At 41.5% G+C, this 16602-nt stretch overlaps 1 protein-coding gene across 1 annotated transcript in view; it reads right to left on the bottom strand.

The window, feature by feature from the left end:
• The window catches only part of trim71 (tripartite motif containing 71, E3 ubiquitin protein ligase), a 43696-nt gene extending 31291 nt beyond the window's left edge, over positions 1-12405 (bottom strand). The window contains exon 1 of the mRNA XM_008421463.2: positions 10311-12405. Coding sequence (XP_008419685.1) covers positions 10311-11048 — 738 coding nt within the window. The 5' untranslated portion in view covers positions 11049-12405. The remainder of the gene's footprint in view (positions 1-10310) is intronic.
• Positions 12406-16602: the final 4197 nt, after the last annotated feature.

Below are 16602 nucleotides of genomic sequence, written 5' to 3'. Positions count from 1 at the left end.
AAAGGTCCAATGTTTGACAGTTTATAAGTTTATCTGCATTTTATTGTTTTTAGTTGTATTTTTTGTTGCTGCTGATTATTTTTACAATTTTTTTCTTCCAAACTGAAGGTGAAGATCAATCGTTTATACTTTAAAGCTGAATTTACTTGGATGGACCACAACAGGTTTTCAGGGGATTTTCAGTTAAAGTGTTTTTTCAATTTATAGAAAGTTGTTTTTATTAACATTTCTTTGAACAGGTTTTAATTTGCTTTTTTTTTTTCTTTTACATTCCAATTTGCTTTGCACTTTTTTTCTTTTTTAAACAAAGGCTAGCATTTCAGCTGCTCTCTGCTCTGGTCGCCCCAACCGTCATTGTTGGGGTTATGACCCAGCATATATTAAAACGTTTCTGGGAGGTGGGAAGTTGAAATGTGGCAAAATAACTTTTTAACCAACTACTATGTTGATTGTGTCACTTTGGAATGAAAATCAAAAGACATTTGATTTGAAAGCAAAACTAGCAAAGAAAAGAAAAACTTGGCAAACCGAAACATTTTTTACACCTGGAGTGATGACAATGATCTTCTCCCATTTTAGCTTTTCATCATTGACACAAATGGATGAAACTGGTCTAAATGTGACCCCACTTACTTAACACAAATCAATTGGGCTTTAAAAGCTGGACTGACTTGCGTTAGGTAAACTGTACCTGGAAGCTGTGTGGTGACCACGATGCAGGGTCAAAAGTTTTAAAGTGTTAACAGCACAATTCTGTTGAGTGAGGTCAAATAATGGCCAATTAAAATCCCATTTGGGCCCAACCGCTGAGTAGGAAGTGGCGCAGGTTCCGGTTTCTGAACAACTTCTAAATCTCGTTGTCAAAGAGAATGTGATAAATGCCTTCCTTTGTATCCATAAAATTTATATGGGCAAAAAAAAGGCCTCAAATAGACATCAAAGCCTTCGACGCGCTTGTGCACGCTTCCATTTGGCCCAAATGAAACACACAGGAAACAAGGAACGCTCTCTAATTACTGGGCACATGGTGCACATTAAAACCCTGGAAGTCCAACTTCATATAATCAAAATCTGCTGCCACACACGCAAAAAAAAAAAAAATCCTCTTCAGAGGATAACTACCTACAGATGGGAGATGCAACTGCCGCCACACACTCCCTGAGATACTTCCAGCAGTGACAAAGTGTAACAGCGAGCCCCTTTAACTGCAACAGCTGCTAAATCATGTTGAGGAGGTTTTCTGTATCTATAATGTCCTTTGTCTTTGACAGAAAACAGACAGACCGGACTGATGAGAAAGGCAGGAGTGGACAGAGGAAATGCCCAGCATGTGTGTAAGAATAAGAAAAAGGGAGAAGGGAAAAGAGAACCCAGGAGGTATAAACTCGGGTTACAGGAATTCCTCTAGACTTGTATCAGCGTCGGTGTTGGGTTAGGTTTCCTTACAAACATTCTCCACTGGTGACCTCCGCAGAAGGGGAGTGAGGCCGAGCAAGCAAATGTTTCAAGCGATACCCTCTGACAAAAGAACTAGATAACTGGAGCAGTAAAAAACATGTAAATAAAAAGTGGAATCGCAGAACTGCGGAGCAACACACGTCAACATTCTTGGTCCTCCCCCGGAGAGTCCGACATCTTAAGTTGAAGCTACATAAACCAGGCCCTTCAGGAGACACAAAGGCATTAGAAGGCCATCAAACTGATTAGTTCAACTTCACCTAATCCTTAAAAGCGCTACACATTTTCGGCAGCCATTGCCCAGCAACAGGCTCCCCATCCCATAAAGGCGGGTTGTGAAGCCGTGCACGCAAGTACGACAAGAACAATTTAATCTAAAGCGCTGAGTGACATTTTGTGGGATTAACATATCATTAGGTGTCTCTCAGATGGAGCTGGTGTGTGCTTTGTATGCTGGAGCGTGACATCACAGCAAGCAGAGGGCACACTTTGATGTAATCCAATTTTCCATTTCAACTTCTCACCCAGCGTGGGATGCTCTGCCTGTTCGCGGTCCATATGAGGAGAGGGTGGAGTGGAAAGGTGGCATTTATGCCGCTTCGGTGGACCACTATATTAGCTTGTGTGTCCACATACCTTGGTTTTTATTCTGCTGGAAAAGGGCCCAATAAGTTCAATCTTCAACATGAAACAGTTTCCTCTAATGGAGATTTCTTGCCTATAACTGGACAATAATACACCTCACACTCCAAATAATGCATTGTACAAGAGCTTATTACCATCCTTTACAAACAAGAACCTCTAAAATGAGGCATGTAAACGGGCTTGACCAGAGTTGGTTGACCAGACTCAGCCGGTAGGAGTTGCTTGATAGAAAACAGTGGAGGAATATCTATTGACGCATCTATTAAACAGCTTCTCCATGATTAATACTCTTGCTTGCCTGACCTGTCAAGTTAGGGGGACGGCCATGTCATGCTGTGCCACTCTAATGTTGGATGGCAGATTGGGATATTGTTCTATAACCTTGCCCCGTTTAAAACTTTTTCACCGCTTTATTCCAGACATGTCTGCTGTCTTATTTGGTCTTCATGACGTTACTTGTTCTCTAAAGCTCCTTCTCCATCATCAAGTCTGTCTAGCCAGTTAATGTCTGGTGTGGTACTAGCCAAGTTGGTTGAATCTCCACCAGCACTGTGTTTTTCATTATGTGGCCACGGCTATGGGCAGAAATGTAGCAACATGAGCACACAGGAGCTGTGGTCAACACTCAAATGATTTTTCTCCAGTATTTCTCTGTATGTGTTCATTATGGGTTGATCCGTCCAGTTGATGCTGTATGCACTTTTCCGCTACAGTTGATGAGGTATGGACCTCAAGGTTTGACCGTGGAAGTGTTAGTTTGCAGCTCATCATCTCGGCTAGTACAGTGTTGCAGTGGCTTGAAAATGGGGGTTGAGATGTTGTTGTTCAAGGAGTTAGGAAGTACCGTCTGGTGCCGTAAACCTACAGGTCAATCAACGAATGCGGTCTGCGGCAATGGACCTTACCACAGGGTCCGCCTTTCATTGGCTAATGCCCATTTTACGTCACAGCGCAGCTATCACGTGGGTTACCGGCTCACAAACTCATGCTAATATACACTGTGGACTACCAGACTGACAGTTTTTGCGCCAGGACTCGGGGAAAAAAATGGTTTTCCGTCAGTGGGGTATCTGTACAGGCAATGTCAGGTATCCTGATCGTGTTTGTGGAACTAAAATTCACAGATTTCCAAAATCTGAAACGGAAAGCCTTGCTTGGATTAACGCTTGTGCACGACCGCATTTGCAGCTCAACCGTYRTAGGATCAATAASAACAAAGTGTCTGCTGGCGYAAGTATTATTGCTTTGCTTTCTTTGTGTTTAGTGAATGAAAAAAATAAAGTCAATAAACACATCCATTATGAAAACCTTTTAGCTAAGTACAGCATAATGGCAGTATCGATACAACTTCTACATCCTGAAGCCTGTTTGTTACACAGCCTTACGTTAGCTGAACAGAACAATATGCAATGTTTACCGTATCTGACATACATTAAAGATTTTATTTCACCTGGAAAGGATTTTTACCAAACTGTAATCGTGTTAGCCACGCTAGCACCGAGTACCGTGTATCAGGCGTAGGCACATTCGAACCCTCAAAACCATGAATGTCCAACTCACCCAGCCTTGCAAGAACAATAGGCATCACTGATCTTGTCCACAACTATATTTATGCTGAGGGTGTGAGGATCTGCTGTTTTCCTCATCGACTGGTAGCATTTAGCTGCAACTCGCACAATGTTAGAGGCATCACGTGGTTAAAACATCTTGATGTCGTCCAAAAAAGATGACATGAACTTGTTGGGTCCCTTGTCCATTGTCGTGGCTGATATTTTGTGAAAATCCGGCAGAAATGCTAAACTAATCGACTCAGAAATACTCTGCAGAGTCAGTCGAAACGACAAATCCCATAGAAGCTAAGCGCAGCGAGGAGGTTATTGTGAGACATGAAGTCACGTGGGACTTTCGAGGGGCGTTTCTGGGCGGAGCTTGGTAAGGTCCATACTCAGCTAGGTCAGTCTTGTACCATCCCCAAAGTGGATCCAAAAAACGGCGAAGAGGATCTGCAAATGGAAACGAATCTGGTCGGGGGTGAAGAAAGGATTGAGTAGGGGCTTAATGTTCTCTAACAAACTTTTGAGGCCTTCAGAGAACAGCTACTGAAACTGGACTACACAATGGAGGGTATTGGTTATACTGGATTTTACTTTGAGTTGAGACACACGCTACACATTTCCAATTTTTATTTATATAAAAAAATACTTTAAACTAGTGATCATTTCTTTCCTCTTCACAATGACGCACTATGTTGTGTTGGTCTGTGATTTGCCAACTTTAAAAACTCATATCCATGCTTCAAATAACGTTTAAAACGAGTATTTCAAAAGACCAACTTAATTCTGTCCAAGGATTCATATTTGTGTGTAGAAGTATTTTCCTTAAAAGAGACACAGGCTCCAAGAAGCCTTCCTCTGTGAACAAATTAAGCAAACTTAAACTGAAGAGACTACAGATGGCTAAAAATCAACTAAAACAGAACTAGGTTTTCCTCCACAGACAATGACTTGAACTGAAACTGTTCCAATAGCGGAGGGAAATAAGTTGAAAAGTACAAGGCTTGGGCTCAATTAGGTTTACTTAATCAAAAATAGAAACAAAAACTTGTGAAACTTCCACTCTTCTCTTCACACGCGCCAAATAAAAGCAGCTCAGCATGTGCACCCCCCTTCTTCACACAAAGACTCTGGATTAAGGTGCGAAATAATCAAGATGGAAAGGAAGGTTTACAGCCGAGATGATGTGTAGGTGTGAAGTGGTTAGGGCCAAGGATAAACGAAGCAGGTGTCTCACCATTTATGTCATGATGGAGTCAAAATACTCTCCAGTCTAGGCAGCCTTGTGATGCAGTGCATGAAGAAAACAACATTATGTCATGTTGCTGTTGCTTGTAAGCATCTTTATTCTAACTATCCTGCCTGTGGAGGGTCTTTTTGTCTCAAGATTGAGCCAAATTATGCCTTTTAATGAAATTGTGCAATGCTGAAATAAACATAGCATGGTAGTAACATTAGCTGCCTGTGTGTTGGATATAATATTGTTGTAGTGGGTCTTTACTACCACTCTTATTTTACAATAATGTGATCAACTTTTAGCTACCATCTTTCATTTGATAGTTTATTATATTTATTTTTCCCCAGAAAGTATGACCTGTGCTAGTTTGTAGTGATGCCAATATTGACAAAACATTTTATCATTTTATTGTGAAATTTTGTGATAATAAAAATACATATTAAAAAATTAAGTATTCCCATTTTGAAATAGATTTTCTTTAGCAAACTGGTATCTTGAATAAGCCTTTTTTTAATTGCACACAGTAGCAACTGCACACTGTAAATGCATTTTATTGTATTTAATATTTTATTGACTTATTAGTTTTCCCAAAGAAATGGTAGATACATTTGTTTTCTTTCCATTATGGGAGTTTTCAGATTACATTCATGGGGATTTATTATAAATCAAAATTATTATCTGAATACAATTTTTTCAAGATAATCACAAAATAAATTCTCATTTGTAAGAGTATATGTTGCCAAATAACATTTGGTAAGTGTACAAGAAAGAACGTTTTGTTGTTCTTATAGTACTTTCTTGAAGTGTTCTGATAATAACTAGAACAACAAAGCTGCAAGTGACATTTATTCACTTAAGTTATTTGAATAATGTTCCATTTAACACGTTGCAGTGATTCTTGGAGTGAAAACAACGTAATTTTCAACAGAGTAGCACCTTTCAATGTATGGATCTGTCAAGACTTAGCACATTAAGAAAAATCAAAAAGGTGAGCAAACTGCCAGCTCGATTTGTTCATTTCAGGAGCAACATGAGATAGATTAGAGAGGCGTTTGTGTTTTATCCTTGTCCTGAAACTAGGGGTTAAAATGCCTTTTCAAGTCAACACCTTCAATAAAATGAGATACCTCACAAAAAGAATAGTAACCCATCTGCACACTAATGAGAAAGAGGGCAAACTTGCATCTAATCAGCACCCAAAGAAGAATTGCACTGTGCAAACATAAAGCTGATCTTTCCATCAGAGCGTCAAAATAAATGGGAAAATGTGACGATGATGGACATGGAGATGGTTGACGGACAATGGCCTTGTTTTCTCAGTGCGCACAGGTAGAGAAAGACAAGCCCTCTCCTGTGTCACTCCCTCCCCCAGGGCTGAAGAACAGTGAGTGAGTGAGTGGGAAATGAGGCCCTTACTGGAAAACTGAACCTACCTACTTACTGGCAGTGGACTGGTGATGTAAATGGGAGGGGAAGAACAGAAAAAGAGGCCAGCAAGGGAAAAAAACAAAAAACAAATTAGTAAAGTGGTAATCCAAACTGTCCTTTGTTGTTGCAAGTTGACTCATCATTGTACAAAAAGTAGTTCAAGTTTATCTACTTCCTTTTTTAGCAGATTTTGAACCTCAATGAACTGAGTCTTAGAAAAACTCAATAAAATGTAGAAAAATAAATTCTGTAAAAACACTAGTATTTTAAAAATACTAGTGTTTTTGTTTTCCAAGTTGCGTTTTCAATACAGCTTGGAGACTAGTCATTTTAAATATTACCGTATTTTCCGCAATATAAGGCGCACCTAAAAATCTTCAATTTCCTCAAAAGCTGACGGTGCGCCTTATAATCCGGTGCGCCTTATATATGGACCAATATTCTAGCAACTACGGTAAGCAGCCACCAACTTTATATTCGCCCATAGAAGTAGAAGTGTGCGGTGGTGCATGCTGGGATAGTTGTCAGAACGCTGGTGTGTAATCTATTAATAAAGTTTAACTGACCTATCTACCTACCGACCGTATAGAATCAGGTCGTCTGAAGGTCATTTAGCACCACGTTCTCCACGTACATGTTGTGCGCGAACGAAGAAGCATGACCATCGTCCGGCCACACCCCGGCCCAGTTGCGGAAGGTTTTCCTCGCCGACCGGAGTCGGACTGTGCTGTTGACATTCTCCATCTAGCGGATGCATAACGTAACTCCAGCCTCTACTGTAGCGTCTATTCTATGCCCCTTATAATCCGGTGCGCCTTATAGTGCGGAAAGTACGGTACACCGTATTTATATGGCTTGATAGAATCCACCCAAAAGAGAAATTAAACGTAGAGGCTGTGTAAACTTGGTGTGTACAGACATCATTAAGAAGGGGCAAAAAAATGGCAAAGTGTGAACGGATCTGGAACCAAACATATCTAAGAGGTATTTCAAACAATTTTTCAAATATTTACACTTTCCTGAGAATCAACATTTGGGAAAACTTAATGACGACAGGACACAGCTGGGACTACACAAGTGTGAAGCGCTAGTCAACAACAGAGTCGAGCAGATTTTAACAGAATCGTCAATCCTCATGCTGACACAATAAACACAGAATTTGTTCAAACCTGCTCCTGGCCCGATTCAGGACAGAATGTAGAGGGATGACGCCGACCCATCGCCGTTACTCACTTTGAGCCACAAAGGAATGCATTCAGAGCCGAAACGGCAAGAAGATTAGGTGGGCAGTGCAACTGAGGTTAATTGCAGTGGCCATCGGGTGCAATGGGTCGCCCGACTGTACCTCCACACTGGATTCAAGTGACATGGTCAGGTTAAGTGGTTGATTAATGAATAAACTGTCTAGCAAAACAGGTTCTTAAGATGTTGGCATGCTTTATATTTGTATGTAATAAAGCCATTTTGGGTTAGTTGTACCACAGAGTTTCAAGCTTCATTGTTATAGATGGCCATTATAAACTAGATTGTAAGCTGTCTATTTAAAAGAAAGCAAAACAAAATTAAAATGTAACTGGTAGTTGCAGTAATCTACAACTACCAGTTACCTTTTTAAACTGCTACTACAGTTTAAAAAGGAGGTTTTGTGCATACAACAATGAACCCCAGGCTTCACACAGGCAATACTTAAATGGCACCATTTCTGCACTTCAAAAGATCCAACAATGTTAAGATTACTCTGGAACGGACATTGTTTTCATTTCTACCCCGGGAGGTGACCCAAGCCTTCTACGGTACGTTGATTAAATCAACCGTTTTCTTGGCCCGGTTTCAATTATTTCTCCTTTTTGCCACAAGTTCAGTCCTTCCCCTTAATAGGGATTGGGACGGTCACAAAAGCAACAATCATTTTCACCATACAGTTTCAAATGGACAAAATTTACAAGCTCTTGTAGAGGACAACCCCGAGATAAAAGAGAAAGTTCGACAGAAAAGGTTGGAAACACTTCATCAATCAGAACTGCTTTAGCCGTCCCCTGACCCAATGGTTCAATGTAATCTCTAAAGTGCTGCCTCCCTGTTAGGGCTCTTATGAGGCTTCTGGGAAGAGGGGGAAGAGAACGGGGCAATAGAGCAAGTTTTCATGATGCCAAACCTTCCTGAACCTACTCAAGTCATACAGCACATGTAACTTCATGGTGGGCTGCACCAGTAGATTTTGTGAGTTCCTGTTAACAATGAATGGCATCCTGCTGGGTCGGCAGTGTTTAATTGCAGACCCAGGCAGTGAGAGACACATGCCTCCGTAACTTAATAGATTGTAACCACAGTCTGTTATTGGCAATGTAAAAAATGTTAACACAGCGTTGACTTTTTCCATCAGATTAACTGACTTAATTGGGTGTACATACATCATAAATCTATGCCATCAAATCAGGGGTCCTTCACATTTTTTACGTCAAAATCACCCACTTTTCCCAACCAGACATCTTTTAACCAGATGGAATTTTTTTTTAAAAACCTTAGTTTAAAAAAAAGATTTTTCTGCAAATAAATGCAAAATCTGCTAAATGCAAAGACTTTAAGAAAGATGGATAGATAGATACAAGTATGGATGGGTGCTAGGAGAGACAACTAGCGGTACACCGATTGCAGTATCCTGGCCTTTCACAGATTTTTAAGAACCCTGCCCTGCTGGTTCCAATTCTGAATTGAATTTTTTTTGTCTAAAAAGTTGCTAAACATAGCGACAACATTTATTAACCACGCGCATCCATATCTCCTCTCCCAGATGGATAAATAAATAAATTTAAGATTTACCAATGGATACCAATGGATATAACATTTAGACAATGAAATAAAGATAAAAGTATGAAAATACTTTTTTTGTGCTCCGTTCTCTATAATTATGCTGCATATAATGTACCATGAGGGTCAGATAATGATGTAGAAAAACAGTTGGAATTCATATTGTTGTGATGTTAATACAACGTGTTAGCATTGTATAAACGTTGTATATTGATCCCCATTTTATGCTATCAAACACCAAAGTCTCACAGTAAAAGTCCAATTGTACAACAGTATTTCTGCCACTAGCGCATTCAGATGCAAACTTTCAATGCTGCCAATAGTTTGTAGCTGCAGCTGTGGCTACCTCTCCTATTCTTGGCAGCCATGTTGGATATTGAACTTCAGGTTGTTTGGAAAGCTCAAAGTTGGAATTCAGAAACCATAACACAATGTTGCAGTTATTTCAATCAGGAAGACAGAAACTCAGATTTTTAAGTAGAAATGGACCTGAAAACAATAGGAATAAAATTACCTTCCTTCTTATTCTGCAAAAGAACCACTTAACATAAAAGGATCATCATGTTGCCAAGAATCCCAAGCCCTTCTTATGTTTTACTATTCTTCTTAAGCATATGACAGAAATAAAAACAGGCGGATTTCCTCCTCCCATAACACAGGGTAGTTTGCTTGACCCCAGAACACATGATGCAAAAAAAAAACAAACAAAACAAAAAAAAAACTTTGATTTTCCCTCAACTTGACCCCATTTTCATTTTAAGAAAAATATAGATCCTTACCCAAGACAGGACCTTTAAACATCTCAGAAATGTGTTGTTCAGCTACAGCTGAAGCCTCTCTCTCCCCCTCTCTGCCCAGAATGGATGGTGTGGTACAGATTAACCAGACTCAGATGCGTCTACGCCTAGAAGTGTTTGTATGGATGCAGTGTGTGTGTGTGTGTGCGCATGCATGTGTGTGTCAATATCCAGCTCAACAAACGTGCATGCTTCTCTCCAGGGAACTAGGTGAAGAGCCACTCAGCTCCCTTTGAACCTAAGGCCATATGGCCCACAGTATGGGTTCTTTGCTGCTCACGCTCAGAACCGTAGAAGGGACTAATGCGAGTAAGTTTGCAACAGGTCCTTTTATGTCAATAATACACATCTTGTTACATATCTGAAGAAACCGGTGCCACTCACCTCGCCGTCATGGTTCTGGCAGAAGCTCATCCGGCCCTGGAACAGAGACAGCAGCGCAAAGTTGTTCTGCAAGGACTGGGCGAGGGACACGGACACCCCCGGCTGGCCAGTGCCACTGCTGATGGAGTTGACCCGGCTCAGGTGGAGGCTCTCCCCCAGGGGGTCGATGTAGTGGTCTTTGGTCAGCCGCACCCGCTGGTGCGCTCGCACGCAGTTGTCACAGAGGTACTCCTCGCAGTCGAGGCAGTGGGATGTGGCCGGGTTCTCCTCGTCGCAGGAGCTGCACTGAGGCTCCCCCATGTGCTGCACGTGCAGCAGGCCCCCGTGTGACGGGTGGAACCCGGACGAGCCCCCGATCAGGCCCCCGAGGTGATGGTGACCGTTCTTATTCTGCATCTGATCGTCCGAGCTCACCACCACGTCCAACAGGTTGCTGAAGAGGAAGTTGGAGGAAGGCAGGGAGTCCACTCCGGCCTCAGAGATGGAGACCTTCTGGTCGCAAGTGGGGCAACACAGCTTCAGAGGGTCGCTAGGGCTGCGCTGCCCCTCCAAACACTGCCTGCAGAAGGTGTGCAGGCAGGGCAGGACGTGGAGCTTCTTGGTGGCGTGGTTAGAGGAGACAGAGGTCTGCGAAGAGGAGGACGAGGTAGAGGAGTTGGAGGAGATGGGAGCGGAGGAGCCGCACAGCTCCTTACAGAGCGGACAGGTCTGCAGGTCAGAATCTGGGAAAGAAGCCATCTGCAGCAGAAACACAGCTCAGCTCACAACACATGCAGGGAACAATTAGTTTCCCTGCATATCGGAGGATTTGTCAGCCAGTTAGACTGAAGAAACTGTGGCTTTTGAGGTAGATTCTTGAGGTATTTACAGTCAGTTCCACTGTGCTGAGTAGTAAGTTTTGAATTTGATTTAAATAGTTCAATTAGATGCAAAAAGGGGGGAGGTAATCAACTTTCACAATTAGTTCTTTAGATAATATAAAAAACCCTTCACATCATCTCAGAAAAAAAAAAAAAGAATGAGCAAAATGTATAAGAGTCCAGTTTTCCAATGAGAATAAGATGACACGACGCCAAGGACAATGTTGGTGCATGAAAAGTGTCCCCGTTGTTAAATTAACCCTAAAACTGGATGGGTGTTGAAGTCCAGGAAGCTAAATCTCTCCTCCCCCACCGACCAGGCAACATGACTTCAGGGCCACTCAGCAGCTCCCAGACTACAGCCACAGAAACCACGCCGCTCCCGTGTTTCCTGCTGCCCACTCTATGGAAAACCAGTTAAACCAGCTTGGCCTGGCCTCCCCCATTAGAGGTCCGTCCAGAAGGCATCACGCGCGGCCGACGGTCGTTAGGTATTCTCAGCGCGAGCCTCGGAGACAGAGCACGTGAATTATTCATCAAAGCAGGGAGGTCGCAGCGTGCACCGGGTCACCGTCATATCAAAGAACAGCCGCGACGGCTCTCCCGAACAGCCAAAACCATGAGGCAGGACCCGCCGTCTGACCCCCGGAGCCACCGCCGTGTGAATGCGGCTCCGTTCCCGTCCAGCCGTCGGCGAGTATCCCCCCGTCTGGCACTCTGCGTGGAGGAATGCGCAGGGTTTCGCCCCCCTCAACAAGACAGCAGAGAGAGAGAAAAAACGGAGTAGCTAGCTCCGACGGCCCCCTAGTTACCTCGTTTTCTCGCTTGTTGTTGTTGTTTGCAACGAGGCGAATACACACACGTAAAACATAGCGTATGCCCTCTCATGGGCGCGTGTTGCACGGGCTGCAGCTCCTCCAGCCGCTTTTATCACACTGAGGGGAAAAATGGACTCACTTCCGTCCTGAGAGAGGACACAGCAGAGGGGTGTGTGCCACAAGCTCGCTCCCGACGGTCAGAGGGGGGTGTGCCGCATGCTCGCTCCCGACGGCTAGAGGGGGGTGTGAGCTTGTGAGCTCGAGCTTGGTCACGTTGGAAAACGTGCGTACGTGCACGGTTTTGTTGATAAAGTTGGAGGAAATGGTGAAGGACAATGGTTCTCTGTGTGGTCCCGCTTCGCCTGTCTATTTTCCTGTCTATTTTTGCCGTGAAAAAAAACGAGCGATTTAATTCAATTTAGTTCATGTTGTTGTTTTTTGTTGTTATTGTGAGTTAGACAAAAGAAACACGGTGCGGACTCAAATGTCTTTAATTTTATTTCATTCTTCGAATAATTTAATTAAAATTACTGCTCTGTTGACGTTCATGGGTTCATGAGTTTTGAGGCTAGCATGTTAAATTAATTAACAAATTAACTCGTTTTACCCATTAAATAAATAACATTAAAAAATATGTTTCTATTGCTAAACAAAGTGTTTGGCTGGACACTAACAACTGAAAGGCTAAGACAATGTATGATTTTTCATACAATCTCTTAACATCAATCTGAGGAAAATGCACACATACCTAAGAGCAAAGTAAAACAACTAAACATACATATTTTTGGTCTGTGGGAGGAAGCTTTAGTACCTGGAGAGAGTCCATGCTTGCACAGGGAGAAAATGCTCCAGAAAGAAAATTAAACCCAAGACTAACAACTGCATTCCAACCTGAAATGGGATTATTCTTCCAGTGTTATCTACACTTAAGACCCTGTTTGTTTGCTCCTTTCTCTTTGTCAACAAAAACCCCCCAGAGGAAAATCCTTAAATCACATTCTGGTTGGGCTACAATTGACTACCAGAGAAAAAAATGTCAGCTTCTGAATAGGATTAGCAGTAGTGAGGCAACTTTCCATCTGTGTTTTTCCGAAGAAACTAAACCTGGTCGAGTGTGAATACAGATGAATATTATTCACTTTAAGACCTAAAAGTGGATGTTACCATATGTTTTTATTCAATTTGTTACGTGGTAGATTGTTTGTTTACAGGTACATGTAAAACCATGTTATGATTTTTGTAGTTAAATAACTTTAAGCAGTCATGTTAAGAAGAAATACGCCTCCAAAACAACACAAGTGAGTTGTTTGAGAACATGTTTGTCAGAGAAAGACGCATTCATTTTTATATTTCTGGAAACTGAGAATCATTTGCTTCGTTCCAGCATCTGCTGATTTCAGATAAATCCTGGCCATGTTAAAAATAAACTCACGGGGTAAATCTAATTCTGCTGTTTGCGCTTCAATGGAATGCTTCAGGTTATCTCCCAACCATCTTGGATTTCCAAAGGATGCCATTTCATTAGCCATCATCTGATATTTTCCCCTTCATCGATCGATCCCTTTGTCCTACGGTTCTAAAAGCGACATTGTGCTGTAGAATTCATTTGCCAGCATTATTATGTTCTCCTAATGCAACATAAATGCAAAAAAAAAGAACTCAGCCACTAAATTTTGCTGCATTTGGTCAAGCTAAAACCACAAACACCAAGAGAAGATACCACAAAGTAGCGCACAGTTCCAAAGCGGAAGGAAAATGATTCACTTTGTAGATGCAGGATTTGCCTAAATTAGGGCTGCGAGTCTTTTGGAGTATCTCTATATGTTTGTCACTTCTAGAAATTAAAATGTTTGTCCATTATTCTTTAGCTCAAGCTAAGTAAGCATCAGTTTTCAAGTCTCGCAACAAATTCTCAACTGGATTTAGATCTGGACTTTAACTAAGCCATTCTAGGACATGTACTGATTTGAGCTGTTTCATTTCATCGTCAGCTCAACCGTTACGGTCATCCCAGTCTTCTTTCTTGCAATGTATGCAGCTCCCCCCATCTTTTCGTCAACCCTGGTGAACAATAAGATCCCCACAGCCTGATGCCGCCGCTACCATGAGTATGGTGTGATCGGGGTGAACCAGTTTTCTGTTGCTCTTTCCAAAAGAATAAACTTTTGGCGTGTATGAGAGTTGTCCATCTGAAGGCATTCAAAGAGCAATAGTATTTATGCTTAAATTAAACTGAAAGAAGCTGTTTGAATCCAAATGCAGGGCACACTATCTGCTATTTTGTGTTGTTGAATCACCCAAAAAATCCAATTAAATACACTTCAGTTTCACTGAAAAACATTACTATTGGGAATGTCTTAGTAGACAAGAACTGTCATGTAGCCTCGCAACACAAAACTGTTAAAAATTGGCAATTAAAAGACTTTCAAGTGCAAACTTGTAGGAATTTAAATTGCCCAAAATCCCCAGTTTATTAAGTTAGAATATGTTTTCATGAGTGAGATCATATGAGACATTCAGCAAACTGAATTTGACGACAGTAAGCTGGGTGAAAAGAGGATGAATGAGCTAAAAATACCAGGCCGCTCATGCCTTTCTACACTGAAACACACACACACACACTTCCGACGTGAATCTGTGCTGCTGCTTTTGTGACCTCCAAGACAAGAAAGCCAGCATTATCCGTTCACATGAAACAAACAAAAACATCAGTTCTGCGATGACACATCCAGGAACGTCGCTGCGAGAGAGGCAAAGGGAGAAGGGAGGATATGATTAAGATGGCACCGCTTGGAGGCAGAAATCTGAAAACGCACAAACAGTTCAGTGTTATTGTGATTATCTCTGCCCCCGGATGACACGCACGGAGGCGCCGGTTCTGCCGCCAGCACGTAATCTGTCTGAATGGCTCCTTAAGAATGTTGGGATTCAGTAAGACTTAGAGCAGCACGTGAAGGTCTGCAGGGCTCTTTTTTATTTATTTATTGTAGAGGAGCAGTCATCTCTGAGCTCATGACTGCCTCACTCAGGAGGATATTTGTAGGAAGTGTGAAATCACTCCCAATAAGACCAGTTTACCTTTGGTGAGGGGATTTACCAGTTTCTACAGCGATGTTGTGGTAACTGTAGGCTTACTGGTGATGAAACCAATCAGGTGCTGAGAAATCAGATGGAGAAACTCAATTTTTACTATGCGGGCAGCTCTGTACTGCCCCCTGGCGGTTATGAACTCCTACATAACCAAGAGCTGCAGCTGTCAATGCCCTCTTTCAATAAAGCAACCTTAATTATTATTGAAATAATGTATTTAGTAGACCCAAATACCAATAATCTAGCTGGTTTCCTGTAGGTTATGATTAATATTATTAATTAAAATATGAGTAATGTTACAAAAAATATTTATTTTGATCGGAACCATTCTATTGTAGCTCTGGGAATCTCAAGTCTTTTGCATTTTTAACACATTTTATTCTAAAGTTTATTTAGTTCAATCCATCGACTATAACCAGCTTCCCTGATTGTAGTTGGTGTGGCGTATCCCCACGACATGATGCTGCCACCTCCATGTTTCACTGGAGTGAATATGGAGGCTACACAAAGTTGTGTAATCCTGTGTGTGTGTGTTAAAACTGTGTATGCAGTCTCAGCCCACATACAAAACTAGGCTAAGACATTCAGTTTTGGTCCAACCGGACAAAAGTACCTTCTTTCAACAGACTGAGCGTCTGCTAGTCCGTTAGAGGTTTTTGTCGACCGTTGCTCTTCCTGTCCAGCCTGTCAGTTCAGTCGGTCATGTCTCTGCAGGTTTACAGTTTTTCTTGTTTTTTAGTCCCTTGGATCCACTGAAAAATGTAAAATACAAAAGCTAATGAGTTCGATGGCAGATATGTTAATAACTCAACAGCAGGCATGCTATCTTATTGTATAAAACCTCAAAAAAAAGAAAAAAACGAAGGGAAAGAGGTGAAGGAGGATTAGTAGAAAAGCAGGAAGGAGGGAGAAAGAAGCAAGGACATGATTAAGTCAAAGACAGAAGAAGCTAAACCAAGAAAAAAAATGAAAGGAGGAAATAAAGGAGGGCTACGCTCAAAATGATGGAATAGGGAACAAAGTCTGGACATCAGAATATTTTCCATACTTTTCCTGCACTGGAAAACATGGAAGTCAAATTCCACACTCACCAGATTACTGATTTACTCACATTAAACTACAAACAGCAGTCTGCAATAGCAGTCTGTCTACTATTTAACTTCTGAAGTCAACTGGATGAATTGGTTTCACATAGGAATATCATAACTTAAAGGTGCTGAATAAAAATAACATTTTGTTCTGTTTTAAAGAAACCAATGAAGTTTATTTGAAGTTGTTCATAAAGTGACAAAAGTTATCAATACTTTTCAAGGCACCAGAGTTCAACTCAAATTTTTACACCCGACAGGGTAAATTATATTTCAGATTAATACAAATATGAGGAATTTCAGTTTTATCAAAACAAAACAATACATCTTGTATTGTCAAAAGAATAACGCACCACAGGATTTATTTACATGTGAAACTTAAAAACACAAATAGTCTCTGGTGTGAACTCACCTGTGAGATCATGGGGAAGGAATT

Source organism: Poecilia reticulata, linkage group LG11 (genome assembly GCF_000633615.1).
Source record: "Poecilia reticulata strain Guanapo linkage group LG11, Guppy_female_1.0+MT, whole genome shotgun sequence".
Classification (NCBI taxonomy): Eukaryota; Metazoa; Chordata; class Actinopteri; order Cyprinodontiformes; family Poeciliidae; genus Poecilia; species Poecilia reticulata.
This window is presented reverse-complemented; position numbering and strand designations above follow the sequence as displayed.